A 25,675-nucleotide genomic window follows, 5' to 3' on the forward strand; every position below is an offset into this window, starting at 1 on the left:
CATATTTTCTCGGGAAAAATACAAGACATCGCCAATTATCGCGAAAATGTTGCTAAAATCGCTGAAAAATCGCGAATGGCAGCAAACGAAGCAGTACTGCAAGTTGTAGTTAGTTAAAACAAATTTCACGAAACAAAACGTTTGAATACATGAAAAATACGTGAGATGAATATTATTATTTATAGTTAGAGTTGCATAAGAATGTAATTTATGAGTTGAATACTAATTTCAACCCTTGATTCCAATAAATAATAAAAATTGAATAGGATTCATTTATAATAAGTGGAAAGACAGTATATTTTTACGAAAAAGTTGGAAAAGCCACAAAATTACGTGAAAATGTAGGTATGTCCCAAGAAATACGGGCAGTATGGTCACATTACTATGGTACTATGCTCCTTCAAATTGGAGGTGTTGGTTAAAGCCGACCGAATTCGTGAACTGGTACCACTTAATAACAGTTTCTTATTATCGCACATTTCGTTCGTATATTTTTTATAATCCCCAGAAAATACGCAAATATTGTTGTGAGACTCCCGCGTGAAAGTAGCATAGTAAAATATTGTGAAATTGTGAGTGATCTTAGTTTGTAAAATAATGGGTATTGTTTTGTTTATGGTAGTTGTGAAATATTTCTCTGAGGATCCCTTAACTTGTCGATAAATGAAATCTTGTATTCTAGATAAAAATATTCATGTCGAATCGAAAACGTTCATTGTTTATACCTGAAAATGATGTGTACAATAATAGTTCTTAGTTATCCGTGGTTGTGCCTTACCAAGGGCCTCAATAAAATGGAGTAAGGTAAGCTGACTCTGGTGCCCTGGGTGCTAAAGGGAGGTGAGCTCTTGAATTCACGTTTCAACCCACGCTTTCAAAATTACATAGGGGGATGACAAACTGCATGCGTTTCTGCTGACTTCTATACAGTCTAATCGAGGCCATGGTCGTACTGCAGTTACTATCCCATGTGAAGGAGTTTCTTCATATTTCACAGAGGAAGTAAAAATTAAATTTCCGAGTCAACAGAAGCTAAATCAAATTATTACGAACAGCTATAGTATTTTTCTTATGGTGATATGTGTTGATTTTTTCTTTAGCAAGAAAAACGTTTGAAAGCACGACGAGAAGAAGAAGAAGAGAAAAATGAAGTCACTCTTTCGAATGTCTTTCTAGACAAAGAAAAAAAATTGCCAACACATCAGAAAGGGATAACTCTATGGCTGTTAAAACGAAAAAATGAACGACTTACAAAACTCACTAAAACAATAAAATATATTTCACCAAACATTCTGGACTAAATAAGGGATCAAAATTTAAAAATATAACGTCCTAGACTAGACACAAGACTGAAAATAATAAAAACCAGAATTCTCTTCTAAATAATACAATGGTTAGGGCAAGAAAACTCTCTGCGTTTGGTCAAAAACGGTCTTTGGATTCAATAAAAATATGTTTACAGGGTTAAAACTATAATGGCTAGCGTGCAAAAAATAAAATAGAAATATGAAATGTATAACCTGAGAAAATGACATATTACAAAAAATATAAACAATGTAACGTGGGGAAAATGGTGCATACAATACAATGTATCAATGAGCAAATTAAAAATAAGCTCCAAAATTCCAACCGACTTGATTCAAATGTGACGTTATATGCTATACAGAGGCCTATTATTTCATCTCTAAAGGTGATGTCACCTTCAGATGAATAGTAAAAAAAATATCGCGACTAAAGCAGAAATAGTAATAATAATAGCCAGCAGAAAAAGGCAGAATACATGCCAGCGGAGAAAATAACCGTCCATCATTGACCAGGAAGAAAAGCTCCTACAAACTAGAAAGGAAATCACCAAAGAAAAAAAAAAGATTATATAGGTCTACTATAAGTGTTCCTATATTGGTCTATTATATACTCTGAGCATGATGACCACCGCTACTACTTAACTGTACATGCATAGTAAGACTTCCCCCGTATGATTTATCAAGAATAAGTCCGCTACGTTTACTAGTTACAGGGCCGTCTTAAGAACATCATAGGGGCCAAGTAATTTTTCTGAGGCTCTACCTGGCAAATTCTCAAAAATTCAAACTTCTCATGTTTGTGAGGCCCCTGGCCCGTGCCAGCCCATGCTTTAAGACGGCACTGACTGGTTGCAGTCCTACCTCATAACAAGGGCCTACACAGGATGCTCCTTTGTGGGGCACTTTTGGCAAATAAATTCACTTTGACAGCATTTAGTGAAAATGTTTCAAAGAAAAACGTGGCCTATGTTAAATACTCAAAGAATATATTTATGAAATATATATTTTTTATTATGGCATATACAGCGGCCCAAAGCAGAATGTTTTGCATTGTCCTGCAATGGCCCTCAGCTGACTGGAAATGTTCTGTGGTAAACATTCTCACTGCTGTGGTGGTTGAGTGGTCATAGTGAGGGAATCGCCTGGTAAGGACCTGGGTTCGAACCCCACCATCGCCACAGTGGGGGACGGCTGAAGTTGATTTTCTATTGGTTTCCCAACTTCGAGGCATGAATGTGAACCGATCTTCCCTTTAAAAGTCTTGCCACAGAGAGCAACAGGCCTACAACGGTACAATTATTCAATTATGACAATTCACTCATAATTAGAAAAATTCATGGTAGATGGCAGCACTTACACATAATAAGCATTACTGAATAGCAAAACTTCACGTTAGGTTCACAACACATACATGCATGTTCCAACATGCACCAATTCATTCCAAATTCTGTAAAGGAATGTGGACAAAGTGCATGTGTGGTTTAATAGTAGTGGTAAACATTCCCATATAGTGCTTTCTATTAATTCCTGAAAATTTTCGCCAAGATTGTTTTGCCTCAGCACTGATTGTTTTGCGACATGCGTCACAGTTTTTGGCATATTCTGCTTTGGGTGTGCGATGTACAACACGAAACTAGTACATCTCTAACAGCATAAATAATTACCATGCATATATTTTTTTTTTAGTTATAGTTTATTTAGAGTTTTATTTTATAGTTTATTTTTTGTTAGCGGCAACTATTTATTTTCTACTCTATATAGTATGCATACAAGATTCTAAGTCTTTACAGGCCTTTGATGTAACCTTCACTGTTGTGCATAATGTGTTCCAGTGATTTGGAAGCCTTTGAATACCATCGGCACTATCTAATCTCTGGATGGTGTGAAGAAGAGAGCTATCTGTTGCCAGATTCATTTTCACGTCCTTCTCTGAACCCTCTTACCCACCTTGCTACTGTTTGGTAAGGTAATGCAGGTGCACCGCAAGCTCTTGCAGTCCTCTGTGACAAATTGTCTGCTTCCAAATTTGGAAGCCAGATGACAGCACTAGTTTAACATACATAATAACGCCTGGGTGTCTCGTGGTTTCTCCAGTTTAACATACAGTGGTCGGCTGAAGTTGGTTTTCTGTGGTTCCCAACTTCAAGGCACAAATGCGAGCCGATCTCCCCTTTAAAAAGTCTCGCCACAGAGAGCAACAGACCTACAAACAGTATAAATGTAATTCAATCATAACACATCACTCACTTCACTTCTGAAATATAGATGGCAGCACTGAAAAATCAAACACGACACTACATACACACTTAGACTGTTAGGTACACACACAGTTGCACTTCCGGCACAACTCACTAGGTAGTAAATCGCCCATAGATGATGATAGACCTGAGTTGTGCTCAGTTTGAAACAAAGAAAAAATTTAACATACAGACGCCCATGTAGCTCAGTGGTAAGATGATCATCTTCCACTATGAAGGTTACTGTCAAGGTCCACTGGTTTGAATCCGGGCAAAGACCATCAGAAACAAGTTCTTTACCTACCAAGGCTGGGGCGACCACCAATAAATCACGGCTTCATTTCCCACCCAACTCTACTGGTTGGAAATTGCCATATGGCAATATATTATCAGAGTTTGTGTGCAGTAAAATAGTTTAACATACAATAAACATTTCTGATAAACTAACTTCACTGTCGGCCCACAACACATATGCACATTTCAACATGTATTCATTCATTAGAAATTCCATAGAGGAATATAGATGACATGCTTGCGTGGTTTGTCAGTTCTCTTTAGTGAATTTGATATTGTGACCTCTAGCACATTCAATTTTTAACCAGCTCCTCTGCTCTTGCCTCAAAAGCATTGTGACAGTAATCTGACTGGCTTGTCCACAACCACTCTGTTCCTGTTGTCGCTGTGCATGCACATGGTGGGGGGGGGGGGGGTTAATTTGCTCTGAAGGAAAGTAGACACTTAACTTACTTGTACAAACGACATGACCTGGCTCCTTTCCACGGCATCTCTACAGCACTGTTGCCACTATTAAAAATCAACTCATGTACATATACACACGACATGTTCCCATATGTACCAAAGGAATGTGTATACGAGGTGCATGTATGGTTAAGTAGTAGTAGAGTGCAACATGTGAAGAAATTTTAAAGCGAACTACAGTAACTCTCTCCCCCCCCCCCTTTCCAACTTCAAGGCTCAAGTATGACTTGGCCTCCCATTGGAAAGTCTCTTAGCAGAGAGCTAGCTGACCTTCAACATGATACATAAAAACGGAAATTCAGGCATCTGTCTGCTTTGCTGGGAAAGTTCTCTATAAAGGCAGTTGAATTTTCTTTCCTGTACTTATCTTCACATCAGACAGCTGTTGAAACCTTCATATCTGCCATTTTTACTTCAAAATACGAAATGTAGATGGCAGATCTCTAGAACACGTGGCATGCATAAATTTTCTGCTCCAAAAAGAAAAGAAGGAAGAATAAATATATAAAAAAATTTAGTTTTTTGTAACTTCAACTTCTTTGAAGTTGAGTTAAGTGAAAAGGAATGTAAAATATTTGATTGCACAAAACTGCCTGCAACTTCTCTTGGTTTTCCTCTAAATACAGATTTAGTCACCTCAAAATATAAATCATGTTCTCTTTTAAAGATCTGTCTCATCTCTGGCATCGGTCAGAGTGAAATGTGTCCTGTTTATATATGGTGCCTCTGTCTTTGCTGTCAGATTATTTTTTTCTAAGCATGCTAGATATCGGTTACTGGATTTTGTGACTGCAGCTGTGTTCTTTGTTTTCCATACTCCCATTGAATTGCTTGTTTTTTCCCCAACTGCATGTAATTAATTTGTGTATGTATGATTTATTTTTTTGTATTTCAGCTCATGAATTGGTGTCATTATGTCCCTCGTGGACTTTGGAAAGCGACTTCTAGAATGTGCGAAACAAGGTGAAACCGAAGAAGTGAGGTTGCTTATGACTAATGGTGCTCCATTCACAACAGATTGGGTATGTTAAAGAAATTCACTCAACTGAAATCATATTTAAAAATGCAGTAATGATTGAGTGCATTTTGATCCACTAAACTTCATCAATTTCAATTTTATTAATATGTTAGATGAATGATAACAATACATTAGGTTAGTGAAAACCACCCAAGAGACATCAAGGTCCCATACTGGTTGTTACAATGAACTTAATTCAATAACATTTCAATTATCATACAGTGTAAAATGTAGAGTCATTAGATTTTTGAGAGTGAAAACAAAAAATTATGAAAAAACATCAAAATAGGAAAGGGGGGTTGGGGGGGGGAATGCGATTACACAAATACATAAAATATATATATAATACAAATATATATAAATAATGCAATAATGCAACAATCACAGGGGGGTGCTTTAGTTATTATAAAAAAAAATCTATAAATCAACATACGATTATATATGAATTGGATTGGCAGAGCAGTTGACAGCAAGGGTATTTTAATGAATAATTCGACCGGGGGAGGTGAAAAGACAGTAACATACACACAACAGATTGAGAATCTGAGGAGGATGAAATCAGAAATAATTTTCACTATTGAAAATTTGTAGCAAGTGTTTTTTGAGGTTTTTTCTTAAAATTGAAAATGAGAGGGACTGTATGAGATCATTTGGAAGGCTATTAAAAAATTTAGGAATGAGAAAGCTAAAATGTTTTTTGAGGATAGTTTTATGAACTAAAGGCATTGAGTAAATAAAATTGTGTCTATTAGACATTCTTGACGAGTTCAGATGTAAAGAGAAGTGTTTTTTTTTAATTATAAGTATGGATCGGTAAAAGTATAGATGTCTTAAAGGAAGGATGTTTAATTGAAGAAAAAGTTTATTTGTTGGAGTGAAGTAATTGCTTGCCAAAATTCTAATAACTTTTTTTTGTAAAGAAATAATGGGAGCAATATTGGTGACATAATCACTTCCCCAAAGTGGCAGGCCATAAAGTAAGTGTGAATGAAACAATGAATAATAATAGGTTAACAAGAAAGATCGGTTTACATATGGTTTCAGGTTGAAGAATTTGTATAAAATGAAACGAAGTTTTGATTTTAAATGATTACAATGAGATATTCATTTTAGATTTTGATAAATATAAATATCTAGGTATTTTATAGAGAATATTTATGACATGAATGTCGCTCTCCACTTGTTAATACAAGAATTACAGAAGACTGGATGTTGTGAAGATATTTATTACTTGAGATGTTAATTTTTTAAGGAAGGAAAAAACTCATCTCTGCCTCTACCGGGAGTCGAACCCGGGTCCCTCGATTGCCGGACGAGTGCTCTGAACGAGTGGTCCAGAGCACTCGTCCAGCAATCGAGGGACCCGGGTTCGACTCCCGGTAGAGGCAGAGATGAGTTTTTTCCTTCCTTAAAAAATTAACATCTCAAGTAATAAATATCTTCACAACATCCAGTCTTCTGTAATTCTTGTATTAACAAGTGGAGAGCGACATTCATGTCATATATATAGCCCTCTGTTGGCTCGTCGTCCATGAGCTATTAGCTGATCGGTTTCACCGTCCATTGCACGGTTCCGTTCGGCATATATACGCTCTAGCGAAGGAAAATCTCTATCTCCTCTGTAGCTTAGTGTTCAGAGCACTCGTCTGGCAATCGAGGGACCCGGGTTCGACTCCCGGTAGAGGCAGAGATGAGTTTTTTCCTTCCTTAAAAAATTAACATCTCAAGTAATAAATATCTTCACAACATCCAGTCTTCTGTAATTCTTGTATTAACAAGTGGAGAGCGACATTCATGTCATATATATAGCCCTCTGTTGGCTCGTCGTCCATGAGCTATTAGCTGATCGGTTTCACCGTCCATTGCATGGTTCCGTTCGGCATATATACGCTCTAGCGAAGGAAAATCTCTATCTCCTCTGTAGCTTAGTGGTCAGAGCACTCGTCCGGCAATCGAGGGACCCGGGTTCGACTCCCGGTAGAGGCAGAGATGAGTTTTTTCCTTCCTTAAAAAATTAACATCTCAAGTAATAAATATCTTCACAACATCCAGTCTTCTGTAATTCTTGTATTAACAAGCGGAGAGCGACATTCATGTCATATATATAGCCCTCTGTTGGCTCGTCGTCCATGAGCTATTAGCTGATCGGTTTCACCGTCCATTGCACGGTTCCGTTCGGCATATATACGCTCTAGCGAAGGAAAATCTCTATCTCCTGTCTGAGAGGCAGAGATGAGTTTTTTCCTTCCTTAAAAAATTAACATCTCAAGTAATAAATATCTTCACAACATCCAGTCTTTTGTAATTCTTGTAGAGAATATTTGTTCTATACGTTGACAATCACATGAATTATTACTAGTACAATTTGGTTCATGGATAATTATGTCATAGTCAATATGTGGAATATTGTGTAAAAAGAAAACTTGATAAATTTACTTTTGGAAATATTGATATGGAGATCATTAGAAATAAACCAATTACGAACTGTTAACAGATCGTATTTATATTGTTGATAAGTGTTGGGTAGTCATCTCCTGAATAAAGAATTGCAGTATCATCTGCAAATGTGATGATTTTACCCTTGATATATAAATTATAGCGATCGTTGATAAAAATTATAAATAATAATGGTCCTAAATTAGATCCTTGTGGGACACCTTTGATTATCTTCACGGCCTTACTTAAACAATTATTGCATTTAACTTTTTGAGTTCTATTAGTGAGATAAGAATGGATAAAATTAAAAGTATTTCCTCTAATTCCATAGAAATTTTGTGAGCAAGATTTCATGATTCATACTGTCAAATGCTTTTCTTATGTCCAGAAAGATACCTATTGTTTTTCTAGATTGGTCAATATTCTTGTAGACATATTCAGAAAAGTTTAAAAGAGCATATTCAGTATTTCTATTTGGTAGAAAACCATGTTGGTTATTTTAGAATAAATTATTGTTATTTAAAAAAGAGTAAATCCTAGTTTTAATAAGTGTTTCAGTTATTTTCGAGGTAAGTGACAATATTGAGATGAGCCTATAGTTGCTGAGGTTATTTTGATTGCCATTTTTAAAAATAGGAACAACTATAGCTGATTTGAGTGATTCAGGAAATTCACCCCTTTTAAAAATGCAATTGTTAATTAGGTCAGCCATTAGTTGATACATGCGTTCAGGAAAGCTCTTTAGAATTTTAGTAGTCAAAGTATCATAACAAGATGCAGTGTCTTTAAGAGATTTTGCTATTTTGTAGACTTCAATTTGAACCTGTGGGGGCCAGAAAAATTGATTTGTCACTGCAAGGAATATACTGCTCAAAATTTCCATATTCATGGGTTTGTTGTGTAATATTTATGAAATGGTTATGAAAATCATTAGTCAGTACGTGCAAATTAGTTTCTGAAGGCAGGGTGTAGTTTTTTTTATCATATCCAAGTATTTTGTTAATTAGTTTCCAACATTCGGATTCAATCACAGATATTCAATCAAATATCTATGATTGAAACATAGATGTTCAATCATAGATATATCTACAAATATCTACATAGTTCATTGGATGCTGAGTGGAAAAACTGAGTTGGGAAAAAAATCACTGTAAAATGTATTCATTGAGTAAGATCTGCAAAAGAATTGTGTTAATGTAGACACAGGAAATACATTTTCATGGAAAAAATATTACCTAAATCTTTTGAATCCCTTTCAGTTTTGTATTTTGATATTAAGTAGTAGTTTTTTTAACACACGTGAACTGAGAATTTCTCTATTCATTATTTTAGCTTGGCACGTCCCCATTACATATGGCTGCAGAATATGGCCACGTCACAACAGCCGAAGTTCTTCTCAGGGCAGGCATTAGCCGTGATGCAAGAACAAAAGTGGATCGTACTCCTCTACACATTGCAGCTCAAGAAGGGCATACTGCAGTTGTTGAACTTCTCATCAAGCATGGTGCTGAAGTTAATGCCCAGGATATGGTAAACACAAAAATATTGAATTTTACTCAAAACGTTTGCAAAATTTTCATACAAAGATAGTTTGCTACATGTGTACCATGTGAAGAAACAAATCATCACCTGAAAGTTACCCCCCCCCCCCACTCTAGAAAAACTTTATATTTTTGTTGAGTTTGCATTTGCTTGTTTCAAAGAGATTTAAGCGATGTGCATAATGCATTGCCAAATTTGAGGACATTTATTATTTAACAAGTTTTTACTGGATTCGTATTCTACATTAAGATTTTTTGTTTGTTTGTTGAACAGCTGCAGATGACACCTCTCCATTGGGCGGTAGAACGAGTTCATATACCTGTCATACAATGCCTTTTAGAACATGATGCCGATTTGAATATTCGTAGTAAGTTCAATAAAACAGCAATGGATATTGCTGTAGATAATGGTACATATGAGGTGTTCCAAATATTAAGAGAGGTGAGTTCATTTTAATCTTTTCTAGAACTATTTACGTTAACATACTGACAAGATTTCATTCCTTACATTTTCAAAGGTACAAATTAGTTTATTGATAATACAATCAAATTTTGATACTACTGTTGATAAGGGGGAATTTTGCTTAATAAAAATTTTGCAAAATATCATGTATGAGGAGTCGTTTGATAAGTGAAATAAATCTCTATGAGATCATCATCATCAAGTATCACTCTTCAAAACCTGTCATAACAAGTCCGAGCACATTCATAGCTTCATCCCAGACAGCTAGGGACTAGGTCAAAAAGTGACCTAGAGAGTTTGTAAGCACATGAATGACTATCAGCTACTTGAGCATGAGCAAGCATGTGAATGACCAGAAGAATGACCCACAGAGCGAGGAACCAGGTCAGTGAGTGAGCTACAGTGTGTTTAAGCATGCCAATGACCAAAAGAGAGACCTAGAGAGTGTAAAAGCATGTGAATGACCAAAAGAGTGACCCACAAAGCAAGAAACTATGTCAGTGAGCAAAAAAAAGCATGACCTAAAGCATGTGCAAATATGTGAGTGGCAAGAATGTTTGTGACAGAACAGTATGCAAGCATGTGAGTGACGAAATCAGTGTGCAAGCATGTGAGTGACGAAATCAGTGTGCAAGCATGTGAGTGACGAAATCAGTGTGCAAGCATGTGAGTGACGAAATCAGTGTGCAAGCATGTGAGTGACGAAAACAGTGTGCAGCAAGCGTGTGGGTGACGAAATAGTGTTTGAGCATGTGAATGACCAAAAGAGTGACTTAGAGAGTGTATGAGTATGGGAGTAATAAAAAGAGTGACTCTTAGAGACACAGGTGTACTTGCAGGAGTGGGGGGGGGGAAGGCCAAGTTATAGCACAAGGTGGGAAATTTGAGGGGGGAAAGTAGTCAAAAAAATGTATTAGACTAGAATGGGGGAAGGACAACAAAATGTGTGTAATCACAGGCGGCAAAACCATAAATGTGCTTCTGTATAAAGGAAGGAATTACTTCAAATTATTTGAACGGTTGTTTTTAAGCAACCATCATGATATCAACTAATTAACATCTCTGGAATTTAGAGAAACCACAATGAGGAAGATGAGAGCTCAATGCTCTGAATTCACACCAACTAGCAATGACAATCTGTACCATTCCATTAATTAATACTCAAAACACTAGCTAAAAATATAGTGTGTGTTCATTGTTCTGTTTGTTATCATGTGAAAAATGATCCCTGTGCATTCATAGCAAAATTCACCCTACAGCGTGTGAGACAGTGGTGATTGGACTCACTTTGTGTATTCTTGAAGGGCAATCCCAATCAGGAGAGTATGCAGTATCAATCTTTGGAGGGGGCACAATGGATTTCTCAAAGAGGAATTCTGAGTTATTAGCTTTCAAATAGCATTGAAATTAATATAAATTGAACGGACTGTAACAACGTACAAAGGTATTTTCTTTCAATATTTTAATTTTGTTTAAAAATATTTTTCTCCATCAAAATAAATTTCTGATTGTCTTGGGGGGGGGGACACGAGCCCCCATATGCCTGTGATCCGAATATGCGGTATGCTAACGAAATTTTGCTGGGAGGAGGGTAAAAAAATGGCTAAAAATCTGCTGACATAATGCTTGGTTGACCGCATACCACTTACTTTGCACCTGCTGAAAATTGAGGGGAAGGTTACTTTATTACAAAAAAAAGATGTGGCATTTTTTACAGGATGTTGAATGATTTTTCTGCTGTTCCGCTTAAAAGGATAATAGTGTCTTGTAGTTTTGGGTAATAAATTTGCTGTGTGAGATTTTTGGCACATATATCTGTAATCACTTACAAAACATTTTAAAATTTCTTTTTTTATATTCAGGACTACTCACATGCAAAAGAAGTGAAAAACAAAGAGAAGGAAAGCCCACCATCACCACCAGTATTACCTGTGAATAAAGCTCCTTTGGTTCTACCAAAATCTACTGCAATACCTTTCAAAGTGGTTAAAGCAGATGCTGTTACCAGCACACATGTGAAAGAAATAAGCATCAAAAGTGCAGTTCAAACTTTAAATAGTGTCACAGCTAGTAACTCTTTCAGTGGGAGTGCAGATGATTCATTATTACCTCGTCCAGTTTTGCTTAAAACTAATTTATCGAATGCTAACAAAGATACGAAGTCATCATCTTTTAGCGACTCTGATGAAGGTATGTCCAAGTTTTGAGAAAGTTCATAGAAGCCTCTCATATTAATATTTATCATTATTTAACATAACTTGTAAATTGATAGCATAAATGCGAATGAGTTGAAAGCACAAAAAATGTTTTGTCAGTCAAAAAAAATCATGGTCTGGGGTGTCAAAAATAGGTCTCGCAAGGGTACAGATTTTTTCCTCCAGCTGCCCCAGCCATTTTATGTCTGCAGAGAGAGAAAAAAAACTTTTTTTAATTGGTTCAATATCAAGAAATGCATGACCTTTGAACCAGTAATCTTGCACATGTGAACAGGGGCTAAAAGACTTAAACTTTATTATTTGACGTTTTTAATGTGTGAAATGTGTTTAACATGCAATTACATTTGATGCTAGTATCATAATGATAGTTACTCAAAGAATTAGAGAATAAAAAAAATGTTACTCTTTTTTTTTGCCATCCAGGAGAGCTATCTGAGCAAAGTTGTACTAATGTGTTAGCAGCATTTGCAGCTCTTGCTGAAGCAACTGCTCCTAATGCCAGTATGTATGCATCTTTATAAGTGAATAAATTTGAAAAATATTCTAATGACACACACATGTACAGTAGAGTTTTCTTTTTTTTTATACATATATTTAATTTCACATTTTAGCAACATCGATGCAGGAAGCCTTGCAATGGTTAGAAAGGCACGGTATAACGATGCTGTCTTCTGATGACACAACTACTGTAGCTTCCGCTTTGGAAGGTGGACAGACCGTTTCACTTACAGGTAAATCAACTAGATGGAAAAAACTTACAAAACTATAACAGTTATGGAACTATAGCCGCTGAGATTAATCAAAAATAATTTAAATTCAAAGTGATTTTCACTGATTCTTATACATTTCTTATATATGTATCATTATATGCAGCTAAAAAAATTCCTGAACAAGAAATTTCTGCAGCCGCAAATATAGAAAAATGAATACAATTATCATATTTGCTAATTTTTTTTTTCCAAATAGATTTTTTTTTTAAAATTTTTATTCAAGCATGAAAAGTACATATACAATTGAAGGAGTTATACCCAAGGAGTCAGGAAAGGCTCATACTGGATATCTAATACATAGACAAATCGACTAACATAAAGTGTAAATGACACACGATACAGGGCTCGGCACGGGTAACTTTTTAAACTAAAAGTCACTTTTTTAGAAACTGGTCACTTTTATTACTATTTTCAGGCCCAGATCACTTTTTCCACTTTTTTAGCAAAAAAAACCTCGGTCTCGCACGCTTTTCTGCTGTCAGTGCTTTTCTTCTCTTCAAGGAGGAACTTTACCGGTTCAATATCGCAAATTTTCTCCCTGCCTTCATTGAACTACGTTCGAAGGCTTCTTATCTTCCCTGGAGCATACCGTGTGACGTCAGCATAACTTGATTTCAAGGCACTTGGAAAGAAAGCTCCTTGGTTAAAAAATCGTCATTTTATGGAAAAGCTGGTCGGAAAAAAAACTAGCATAAAAGGCGTACTTACAACAAAGAATTTTTTCCCCCCTCTACTACCATTCTTTCTTATTTCCCCACGTGTACTCGTTCTTTCATTTTCATATTATTTTAAAATTGATCCTTTATTTTATTTGTTTTAAAAAGTTTTAGTCCTAAGGGCCGAATTCCCTTCTTGGAGCATCGAGCAAGTTACATTTGTTGTTTGTTCTATCGTTACTTTTGTTAATTTTTTTAAATGTTATTTGAAATGGCAATTTAAGAGAGCCCGTGCAGAAGCTAACTTACGCGCAGCGGGAGAATACCAAAACGCGTATTATTAATACGTATTAAGCGTATTAATATGCTTTGGAGAATACTCTTCTAGCTGGCCAAGGTTAAAGAAGCTCGCAGGTATTTTGAATTTACTTACAATTAAAAAAATCATCCATTTGAAAATCGCGATCTATCTACAAATAAAATTTGTACTATTTTTCTAACTGGATTTAAATCTCAGCAAGAAACCGTACCCCCAAATTTGATCGAAAGGAGAACTATTTATGAAAAGATCATAGAATCCTGCAATTCAACATTTAGTTTAACACAATCAGATGAAAATTGGTCATCAGGCTGATAAAAACTCAGTTAATGCGAGCCGTAAATAGAGGCAGATTTAACGGTGGGCACCCCGAGCGCGCCTTTGGCCCCTACTTTACACTTTTTTCCTAATTTAAAGGGCCTAATATTAATTTTTTTTTTATGCCCGGGCCGTCAACTGATCCGCTTCTGGCCGTAACTTAATTTAGAGCATCTTCACGATACTGATTGCTGACTTAATAGCGACATCTTGCGCTCCATTCTTGATGTTGTGTAAAAAAAATCCCATTTTTAGACCTCGAAAGTTATTAAAACGTTTTTGTCTCGAGTCGTTGTTATGACCGCAATAGGAGAGGGCGGGGGTCTGGTTCCACGGGTGTTGAACGAGGAAAGGTGCCGAGTTTACTCTTTTTCCGTTAAAAAGAGTGGATACCAGCCTCGTGCGATAGTAAATTTTCGTTCGTACTTGCGACCGGGTGGCTACATACCGTGATAAGATCCAAAACTGGGGGTGGGGGGCAATGCCTTGGACGGCGTTTTTGATGGAAATTCAAGAAAAAGCAATAAAAATTTCTTTGCAAAATTATCGAATTTTACAGTGAAGGGGCAGTAAAATTACGTTTCCCCTCCAGAAAAAACAATTGTATTACGGCCATGGTAAATCGGGTGGGGGCGAATTCACTGTTTTTGTTCGTTGAAAATTACTGGAGGAGTCAGCGCTAACGTGGCGACTTTCTCTCGCGCTAAAATAGGTAGCCCTGACAGCAGCATCCATAAACTCTGTATCAACCGCATTTATAAACCCCGTATGTCGTTGATTTTCGATTTTTGTGTTCATTTTATCCTAATTTTCCCGATATATTTCTATCGATTTTCGCATCTTGCCGCATATTAGGTTGATTCATATTATAAATTATATATATTTTTTGTAATTTTTTATGTGCCCTTTGTCAGCCATCTTGAATTGACTACCGCAAAACGGCGATTCCTTGGCGCGAAAAAAAGTCGCCACGTTGGTGCTTACAAAGATTATGGGAAATTTACCGGGGAAGGCCGCGGTGTCTTTTTTTCTGTTAAAAATTACGGGGGGAGGGGGCCACAATTATACTGTTTCCAGGGGTGAGAACTCTGCGCCACACTGCGCCAAAATTAACATCTTGCGCCATCCTGCTCAAATAGTGTATTTTCGTATTTTTCTACGCCAAATAGGTAATTTTTCTTTCAGTATGCCCGGAATTTCGGAAAGGACGCCAAAAAATTTTCGCCGTGAAACGATTCTTTCTAAGAGCGTGTTTTATTCCACTGTACGCCTTATTTAAACTATCGGCCTTTCCATCGCGAAACCCCGATAATATCCGTGATCGTGCAACTGAAGATGGTTTGCAATGGTCTTTCAGCTTTAAAGCGCAAATGCGAGTCAGTTGCCGTTTAAAAAAAAGTCGTCACTGGAAGCAGGAGAAACTACTGTGGTCGATCGTCATTGCGTCAAATTCCGATGTTTCGGGGAAAAAAATTTCATTCCGGAAGTAAAAAGTGCGTTTTCGCCGAATTATGAATGCTAATTTAGAAACTTTGCCGAATAACGAGTGTCAGATTGCCAATCTCGCCAAATAATGAGTACTTAATCGCCAAACGTCGTGTTGATTCTTCCGACATTCTCTCCCATTTTGCAACGATTTCTTTCCAAGTATGAAAAAATCGAAAACTTATAGAAAATTTTTAGCCCATTTGAAGGGCGGCTGTTCCAGACAGCTAATAGTGCCCTCAGTAAGCGAAAATCATCTTAAATAGACTGGTGTGAAAAATTTTATGACAGCCTCTCTTTCAAACAAGGTGTCAAAAGCCTGAAATACCAAAAACAAAAAACAAGCTGATGAAAAGATGTTTGATAACAGAAGACAGTGCAGCTGTTTTATTTTGAAAAGGGATGAGGGTTAACGTAAATATTCTTGTTAATTTCCCTGCTCCAATTTATAAATATCTGCTCCAAATCCTATATTTTGCTGCTCCAAAACTGCTCCGGATCCTGAATTTTGCTGCTTCAAAGCTGCTCCGAAATGGACTTTGTCACTTCCCACCCCTGTATTTCTGGGTAAAGGAGTAAATGTGGTTTTTTTTTGCAGGGGTGTATGTTGTGTGTAAAAAAAAAGGAAAATATATATTTTTAAAAAATTTTCTCTCGAAAAGCAAACAATTTCAAAACTGGTTTATGTTCTCCCTCACCCAAGGACAGTATTATTTTGGTGCCCCCCCCCCCCGCCTGTAAAATAGTACTCACCCACTTTTCCCAGTCCAGCCATAGGTGGAGATACTTTAAGGTCTTAGGGGTGTGGCACGATGACAATTGATATACATCATATATATGTATACATCAGTAGGCTCTGCCATTGACGCTGGGAGGGTGGATTGCCCCTCCCTCAACATATAATAATTTAAATATTTTATTCAATTTAATAATTTAAATAATTTATAATTCAGTAATTTAAGTAGTTTTTTTAATTTAATAATTTAAAATAATGTTAAAAATTTATTTTATGGTTTTTAATCATTATAGTAAATTTCTTAAAATTTGTTGGAACGTATTATACAAACCTAGGTATGTAAATCAAATTTGTACTAGTTAAAAAAAGTTTGAGTACATTTTTTATACTGTCATTCATAGCATAACATGAATGAAAAATCCACTGGAATGTAGATGGGAGAAATTCTCTCATCAAATTTTGTGTTATTTCATTTTTTTCCCTTCTTTGAATGTGAAAACTTTTCCTGTTTTGAAGTTTTTCCTGCTTAAATTGATTTTAAGATGGGTTGTGGAAAGCAACATGGGGGAAGGCATTGCTACTGTTACTCAGAAAGGATGTAATGTAGTTATTCTCTCACACATAGTTGTTGATAAATTTGATAAGTTATTCAAAACTTTTCTGGTTAGCAGAATGCGTTTGAGTTTGATTTAATTATTTCACACTATTATGTAAAAAAAGCAATTTCAATGAGTTCTATTGAAATGCAAAGTTAAAACTAAATTCAATTCATTCAATTTGGTAATAAAAATTCATTGTCCATTTGGTCTCTCTCTAAAAATATTTTGGTCACTTTTAAACATTTCGGTCACTATTTGGTCACTTTTAAACATTTCGGTCACTTTTTCAAACATTTTGGTCACTATTTTCACTAGTTTTGAGGCCATGATCCATGCTGACCCCTGACAATAGAATAATTATAAGAAAGAAAAAAAAAAGAGGGGGGGTTAACAAGATATATTATTAAACAGTGACAACCATGGTGGTGGTGTTTTGAGTAATTAACATGGAGGAAAAAATTACAAGGTAAAAAAAAGAAAAAGTGCTGATTACATGTAAGCTCTAGACATTTACAGTGAAATGTCTATATAACGACTCAAGGAACCAGAGAAACGTGTTGTTATAGATTGAATATATTAACACTGTGAAAAGTGCATTGGAACCAAAAAATTATATTATTATGTTGGGGATTCTCTGTTTTAAGGGTATCATTATATAGGATTTTTACTGTATACACATTTTTTGGAAGAATTTTACATGGGCAGTGCCATTTTAATGCACGGGCACTGCCTGGGAGCCTCAAGAGAAGAAGGGCCTCACAAACATGAGATCTGATTGAAATTTCAAGACTAAGCATGTAAATTTGTAAGCAGTGCCATGTTAATACATGAGCCTTCACAAAAATCAGTTTTGGTTGAAAGGGGCCCCATGATACTCTGAAGACGTAGGTAGGGTAGAAAAGTTCTGGACACTATGAATTGTAAAAGTTTGTTAACCACCTCGATTGCACCCAATTATTGAGAATTTCTTTGGTTTGAATTAAAAAAAAGCAAACATTTAGATTTAGTGAAAGCTAAAATTTGATGGATTGATTGAAATTACTAAGAAAAACACTTTTCAAGAATGAGAAAGTTAATCATATTACTTTTCCGATTCATGTTTTTGCTTCTATTTTTTTCCTTCATTTTTTAAAATTTGTTTCTGCAAAAAGAAGTTTATTAGACTTGAAATAACTTTTTAATTTCAATAATTTTATAAAAATCTTTCTATCAAATAATGTAAATAGTAGTCTATTCATAGGATTGGTTGTATTGTGAGACATACAGGGTAAATCCGACCTATTCGTAGCAATGCAAGAAAATAATAGGAAGCAAGTGAGTGCAGGGTGAAAGAAATAGAAAACGACGAGCTAATGCAATATAAACAGTAAAAAACGTCAAAGAAGCTGATGGGGTTATGTTTGATAAGGTAGATTGACTTGCTGTTCTTGTATCCATGAGTAGAATACATGTGCAGGAAGCTTGGAGCACATCTGCATATCTGAGATAGTGATAGATTTACATATGTTTTCATCCCCCTTAGTTTTATTTCCCGAATGTTCATTGAACCTCTACTTGAGCAAATGCTGAAGAAGTGAAGAGGGTATTGCAAGCAAAAGTCTGAATTTCTCCTGACCCAAAACACAGATATGGTTCATTATAGGCTCTTTTGAAAGCTGGCAGAATGGACAAGTTTTTTGTAAATTTGACTGATTGTAGCTAGAAGGGTGTTTGCAGAATTGATGGTTACAGAATTTATTGACAATTCGATTTTAAATGTCGCCAAATTTTTCAGCACTTGTGTGTGTGTGTGTGGCTCATCAATGAATCTAGATATTTCAATGAAAATGGCATCATATTATTAGAATTTTTTCTGTTCTTTCCAAACATTAGTTTGCCAAACTTTTCCAAACTTAGTTTGCATGTCGATTTTCCAGAAACTTCACAAATTTGTATTTTTTCAAACTTTCCCTGTGATCGATTATCCACCATAACTCGAAAACGGTTTGACATAGGACAGGGTGGTGGGGTGTTTCATGATCCATTTGGGCTCATCTGTCACCTCCTCTCGTTTTGCAGAATAGATCGGATTCACCCTGCATATCAAATTATCATTAATGAGGATTTTTGATCATCCCAGTGAACAGCTGTATAAAACATGCACAGATAGACTGATATATTAACATGCCCTTCTGGAAATATGAATTATTCCTAATTATTAGAAATTTCAATTTTAAATCAGTTTTGAGTTTACAGAAAAACATAGTATGCAAAAAATTTGTTTGAGATTGAAAGTTTGACTGTGTTTAATTGCTTGTTGAATTACAAATGAATCTGTATTGTTTATGTCTATTGTATGTCTTTATGTTGATAACTCTGATGTTTACTCAATATAATACACCACAGAGGCATTAGGTTTAATGACGTGGCAAATTAAAGAAAATGTTATGTTGGAAACTTAGTGCAAATTATGAATACCAATAAAGCAGTGATTTCCAAACAATGTGCTGCCGCATTCTATGGTGGGGTGAGATCTTTTAAGAATGCTGCGAGATATTTTGGTCATAAAATTATAACACTAGCTGTAATACTAAATGCTGCCCAGGTTTTTTCTATATACTGGGAGCCTAAGAGAAGTGACAAACCATTGTAAAGGGATAAACATGTTTGAAAACCATGGTAACAAAAATGTACATTCAAAAAGTCATTGTTGAGGTTCAGGAACCATTGTTGCCCAACAGTTGTTTTGCCTATTTCAGTCATTTTCCCCACTCTGACGAACTTTTAAAGTAGCTTATCATTCAAGTTGGGTCTTGTTTGCTGCATAAGTAAAATTTGGTAAAGATTGGTCTAAAATCGTAAATTTTTATATAGAACATACACACACACACAGACAAACATACAGAAAATAATTTCATATCAATAGATAATGATAACACTATGAGGTTCTTAACCAGTGTCTCATGACAACATCTTGATACATAACACACACATTTACATGCTTAAAATAATCAGGTGGCTTCAAACCTAAGAAGTTATCACTGCATTAAAGATAAATTGATGAATCCCACAAAGGATAAATTGATGAGAAAAGAATTCTTTGAATTTTACACTCCTGAATATTATTTTTTTCATTCATTTTTTTAAGAGGCTGGAAAGTTGGCCTTGACATGGGTAAAAGAACAGAAGCAATTCACTGGTGATAACAGTCAAGACTTGGCTAATAAGAAGGAGAAGCAAGTGTTTTGCACTTTACAGAGTAAAACTGTTTCACCCAATCAGGTAAATGTATGAAATCTGTATGAATTTATTCAGAGGGTAGTAGGTTATGGGGGGGGGGAGAGAACATATGTAGTTCATGCCACTTAATGTGATAGCATTGGAACTCATTGTTTCTGATAAAAATAATCGAATAATAAATGTATCCAAAAATGATGACCACGTCCTGTTTGGTCGAGTGGGACATATGGTAAATGGGTATTGGTAAAATAGAACAACTCTGTTTTTCTTTCCCACCTAATTGGTTGAAGAATGGTCAATCATACCATTCTTTTTCTTTTCTAAAATGGGATGTTTTTCCCCCTTTGTGCTAAAGAAAAAACCTGAATTTTTTATTCAGCCATTGTGAGCCATTCAAACGGAACTGTCAAATGTACAGTATATCATGAATTATGATATTTCTTTTAATGTATAATACGTCTCATAGATTCCTTTAGAAAGTCTGTCGGAAAAAGAAATTTGAGTCTAGTCAACTGAAACTTACCAAGAACTGAAGGAAAGGGTATTTTTGCCCTTACATTACATTTCCTATAGGAAGACTATTGCAAAAGCAGCTCCACGTGTACATGGATCGCAGTGAATACTACAGACTAATTACTACATTAAGTATGAAAATGTTCATCAATAAATGAGGGAGGAGAGAACACCTTCTAGCCTCCTACACAGTCTTGCAACCTGATAATGATAATTTGCAGGGAACAAAATAAGTTTGGTACACAATGCATATGGATACCACATTTCATATGGATTTTCTTTAATCCTGAGAAAGTATTTTTTGAAAATCAAATGTGAATTTCCGTGAAATCATTTTATCATCAAATATGAATCTTTAATATCTCTGGAAATAGTTTTCATTATTATGAATCATCATGAATTGTGAAATTATTTTCCCACCAATTCCCTGTAATTATATTTCTCATTGGTTCTTGAATTATTTTAAAAACCATAAGAAATGCAAAAACATTTTCTGTCAACAACTCATTCTTGAAATGCTCCCATTAAAAAAACAAAATTTCCCCCATTAAAAATGTAATTGCCCCTCTTGTGAGGCGTGTGACCCCGTGTTGGGAATCAGGGTTGTAGATAGGTAAACCTGCTAAAACGGAAAGAATTTCTGGTAAAATGAAAGTCTTTATCCTTTGGATGGAAGTTAATTCGTTCTGATCCCCTTTTTTGTTAGGGAATTCTTTCACTCTTTGGAAAAACGATGAATGCTTATTGTCTATCTGAACTGATTCAGGAGTGAAGGGGGGGGGGGTAGTTTAAGTGGTAGTAGAGATTTACTATGCAAAATTTAGTAAAAGTCTATTTTGCATTTCATCTATGATCGAAATGATGGCTTTTGTTAGAAAATACTCCTGTTTCTTGAAGAAATTTTGATAATTTCCATTTTCACTAGTTCAGAGATGGAATTATTGTTTACAATTTAGCAGTACCATATTTTGGCTACTGCAGTGATTTTCATTCAGTGTATAGAGATGGCCACCAGCTGCAAAAAATGTGTGATTGAATTTGAACACAAAAATGTAGATCATAGAGGTAAAAAAAGAGCAAAATTTAAGTGTTACGGAGGTGAAGAATCATTATCTTTATGTGCACCTGTATAAAATTAAAACCTGTCTGGAATGGAAAACAAGTTCAGTCTTTCGACGTTCCATTTTATATTCCATTTAATAAAATTCCAGTTGTATTGACTAACAATTTATAGAATAAATATATTGGTTTTGAGTCATATTCCAATGGAAAATTTCTGAAACAGAGGTGTACACTCTGTTCCAGAAAATTCCTAATTTAAATACAATAGACTTGATAATCCTGCCGTGCACTAGTTCGGCATCTTTAGGCAAGTTTTCTTCAAGCGATGGAAGAGGACTGCATGTCTATGTGTAGAGATTTATGTTATTTAAATGAGCTTTTTCCAACGTACTTCCACCTTGGTCTGATATGTGCTGGATTTTATATATATAGCTAGAGTCTACTGTATTTTAGTAATTTTTATCTAATTGATAAGGTCTTTAATATATTTTCCCTCAAATTCATCAGTTAGAATTTTGTTGAGCTCACATACTTCACTATTCTTTGTCATTCATTCTCTGAAAGTTTTTATGCCATTTTGAATCAAATATTTGTTTTGTAGCTCATAAAAGTTGTCTCTGAGAAGTCTCAAGTGCCATCTGTGATAACCCAACCTCAACCAATATTTATAGTTAGTAACCACGATTCAAATTCAGCAGGTAAATTTGTGTTTTGATTGATTTAAACTTATGTTGATTCAGGTACGACTTATATGATCCAAACTATATTGACTTGAAGCACCCCAAACCAAAGTGCTCAGTACTCCTGTCCGATTTTGTGCTCCCAAGCAGTTGGTCAACTTTACAATTAAACACCTTTGCAAATTGCATTCAAGGACTGTAAGGACTGAAATGAAACTGATTTCATGCATTTGTATGCTAAACTTGCTGTCAGGGTGCTCTTCTTTTGATGATGTGTGCAAGCAGTGCTCGCAAGTAGAAAAAGGTTGAAGACCTCTATTCTAGAACAGATTTTTTTTTTTTTAACTTCAATTCTAGGCATATGACTTATTATATGTTCTTTACCTAAAGCCGACATTATACCATAAAATTTCCAGAAACGTTTTATAAAACTTGAAAAGCGAAACCAATAAGCTTATTGGTTATATTTGCCAAGTTTTAAAAAATAATTTTTGCAAAATTTTTATAGAGTAACAATACCAGCCTAAGTTTCATAAGGAACTAAAAATAAAAAAAATGTTTAGTTCAGAAAACGATGAAAATTTGATTCTGCGACGAAGTTTTAAATCAACTTTTCTTCGAATTATCTAAAGCCTATATAGCAATGCAGATTTTTTATGCAAGCATTTAATGCAAGCATTTATACAAAGTTATATCTCTCTCTTGTCACGTTCAATACCTAGTTCCCAAAAGCAAATTCAGTACTTTCTATTGGTTATTTATTTTTTTCAAACCAGTCATATTCAATTCTTGTTGAACCAATAAAAGTTGAATTTCATTTGAATTAAGAGATCAGTTTCTTAATTTTTATGGTGCTCAAACTTTCTTGTAGGAACTTTTTTTGTTCTTTTTCTTTTGAAATTTTTGTTTTATAGGAAATAAGAAGGAACAGCCGCCATCAAAGAAGATGAAAGTAGACGATATTAAATTAGATATCAGCTCTTTCTTGGAAAAGCCAAATGTAACAACGGTTTCGAATATCAAAAGTGTAAGTTGAATTCACTGAGCCAAATTTACATATCAATACATTTCTAGCGATTTTTCTATATAGGTAGTTTTTGTGTGTTAGGTTGACACTCAGATAAAGCCCAAAAATGACACACGGCATTATCGATATAAACTACTTGCCGAGAATTTTTCTGGTAATACCATAGCATTATTATACAGGTTTTGGTGCTTTTATTGTCCATGTGACTCTGCACCCCTCTAGTCCCATAGAGACCAAATCATGTGGCACAGCTTAGTCCCATAAGGGAATATCATAGCAGTTATTGGCTCATAGCAATATGCTGGCACTGTGGTCACTGCTAAGATTTGAATGTTTCGTGTGCTATTCTAAAAATGAGTTTAAATTACCATTTTATTATTTTTCCCCTTCTGTAACTGATTTAGACATCTGAAGACGAGAAGTCACTGTTGCAAAAGGAGTTAGAGAAGATTAGAAAACAGGCAGAAGAATATAAAGCGCGTTTGATTGTGAAGGAACATGAAGCCGAAGAATACAGGAAACAATTGGAAGAGTTGAAAAATGCTTCAGTGAATCTATGACGAAGAAAGAAGATTGTGTACATAATATCTTTGAATGACAGACGACATGTGACATAATGTAAAAAAATAAATTGCTGATAAGCGTTGTGATCAGAGGCAGTTTCAATTTAGCATAATGAACGTATTATCTTTTGTAAACCATACTCTTTTTAAAAATTGTTAATTTTTGAATGCGTTATTGAATGCAATTAGAATAGTGTATTCAGTACAAATTAGTTAGTGTTCTGAGGTAACTGTAACTGTGCACACGTGCATTGCATATCCAGCTCGAGAAAACTCTTAAATTAGAAGCGAGTATAGATTACAACTCACAATTTCTAGATTTTATTCTTGGATAAAAAAAAAATGGGGAGGGGGGTGGGTTGCTCTTGTGTTTTAGGCCTGCGGTTGCTCATCTTGAACTTCATGTAGGAAATTTTTGTTTTTGAGTTAATTCTGGAAATGGTTGATACCATGCTACAAAATAATGTAGGTGCAACAATTTAAGTTCCCCCTCTATTTAAAGTGGGGGCCTGTTAGCTCACCTGATAAGCTGCCACTGCACATGACATTATGTCCTAGTTAATCTTACAATACTAAACACTACTGCAATTTGAATTGGTGGCCACAGGCTTCATTAATTTGTCCCACAATATCCCAAAGGTTAAAGACCCCTGATATATGGTTTTGCTTTACCAATGTTGTGGTAGAGTGGTCATAGTGACAGACTTGCAATCGTGAGGACCCAGGTTCGAATCCCACAGTGGTGGTCAGCTGAAGTTGGTTTTCTGTGGTTCCCAACTTTGAGACGCGAATGCGAGCCGATCTCTCCATTAAAAAGTCCTGCTAAATTAATATTCAATCATTACAATTCACTCACAATTTAAAATATAGATGGCAGCACTGAAAAATCAGACACAACACTAGATATGCACTCAGACTGCTAGGCGCACACACACTTTGTTCCAGACCCTGCCACGAAGCTGAGCTGGAGGAGATCTCGGCAACAGGATAAGTTCAAGAACCCTGGCTTTCATTCGTTCATTATGCATGCTTTTAATTTCATTAACAGAAGTTGCGCTGCAAAATTTGTCATGGTCAAAAGATAGCTGTATGAGAAATCTTGTGCTACGTGGCAGCAATTTCATTTGTACTCCGAACCAAATTACAGATTGAATTTCCAGCACCAGAACATCTTCCACATGGAAGTACACATGGGCACCACAGTGCTTACTGAAGTGCTCCATGTACATGAGTTCATTTTATGCTCTCAAGTTCTTGACATACACCTATATTCAAGAGAGAAAATTTGCACGTTAGTATGAGCATATGTAGAGCTGCATGTGAACATTTTCTTTTTATGCCGCCACTGAAAAAAGTTAAAGGCCCTTCTTGTAATATAGTTGAACCCCAATTTAAAAAATCGGAAGAAATCAATTTGATTCTTTAAAATTGGGGTCAAATTGATCAGGAGCATAAACACACTCAAAACGGCAAATTTTGAAAGCTACTCACTTTGGGGATGATGTTACAACTTATTTCTGACAACAATTGAAAAAAATGTATAAAATTAAGAATAAAGACAGGATGCATGACAAAATTGCTTGATCGAAGTTTGATACGTTCAACGTTTTTATCAAATTCTGTAGAAAATGTCATTTTTTCGCTAATTAAAAAAATGGTCTCTTAAGATGGCCCGCCATTCGTTACTCGTCAAGACAGAGCCATAGGTGGAAATAGACTTGGAAGTCTGGGGGGGGGGGGGGGCACGATAATGA

General features: G+C 35.5%; 1 protein-coding gene across 1 annotated transcript; it reads left to right on the plus strand.

Moving 5' to 3' along the window:
* Window positions 1-426: 426 nt before the first annotated feature.
* Window positions 427-24,008, plus strand: LOC149077657 (uncharacterized). The gene is made up of 11 exons (XM_089245221.1): window positions 427-572; window positions 5,196-5,322; window positions 9,087-9,284; window positions 9,570-9,737; window positions 11,621-11,948; window positions 12,398-12,475; window positions 12,586-12,705; window positions 19,985-20,118; window positions 22,253-22,349; window positions 23,246-23,358; window positions 23,763-24,008. The coding sequence occupies exons 2-11, from the start codon at window positions 5,215-5,217 to the stop codon at window positions 23,916-23,918; spliced, it is 1,500 nt and encodes a 499-aa protein (XP_089101347.1). The 5' UTR covers window positions 427-572; window positions 5,196-5,214; the 3' UTR covers window positions 23,919-24,008.
* Window positions 24,009-25,675: the final 1,667 nt, after the last annotated feature.

The sequence above is a fragment of the Pholcus phalangioides genome, unplaced genomic scaffold (assembly GCF_987345545.1).
Source record: "Pholcus phalangioides strain wild (caught in Gottingen) unplaced genomic scaffold, Ppha-v1.0 ptg000015l_1, whole genome shotgun sequence".
In the NCBI taxonomy this organism is placed as follows: domain Eukaryota; kingdom Metazoa; phylum Arthropoda; class Arachnida; order Araneae; family Pholcidae; genus Pholcus; species Pholcus phalangioides.

What these genes read in the sequence shown, in the direction of transcription:
- LOC149077657 (XM_089245221.1), top strand. Translation starts at nt 5,215, where the DNA reads ATGTCCCTCGTGGACTTTGGAAAGCGACTTCTAGAATGTGCGAAACAA. An exon ending in AAGTTAATGCCCAGGATATG is followed by an intron (nt 9,285 to 9,569) that starts GTAAACACAAAA and finishes TTTGTTGAACAG; the next exon opens with CTGCAGATGACACCTCTCCA. An exon ending in AAACTGTTTCACCCAATCAG is followed by an intron (nt 20,119 to 22,252) that starts GTAAATGTATGA and finishes TTTGTTTTGTAG; the next exon opens with CTCATAAAAGTTGTCTCTGA.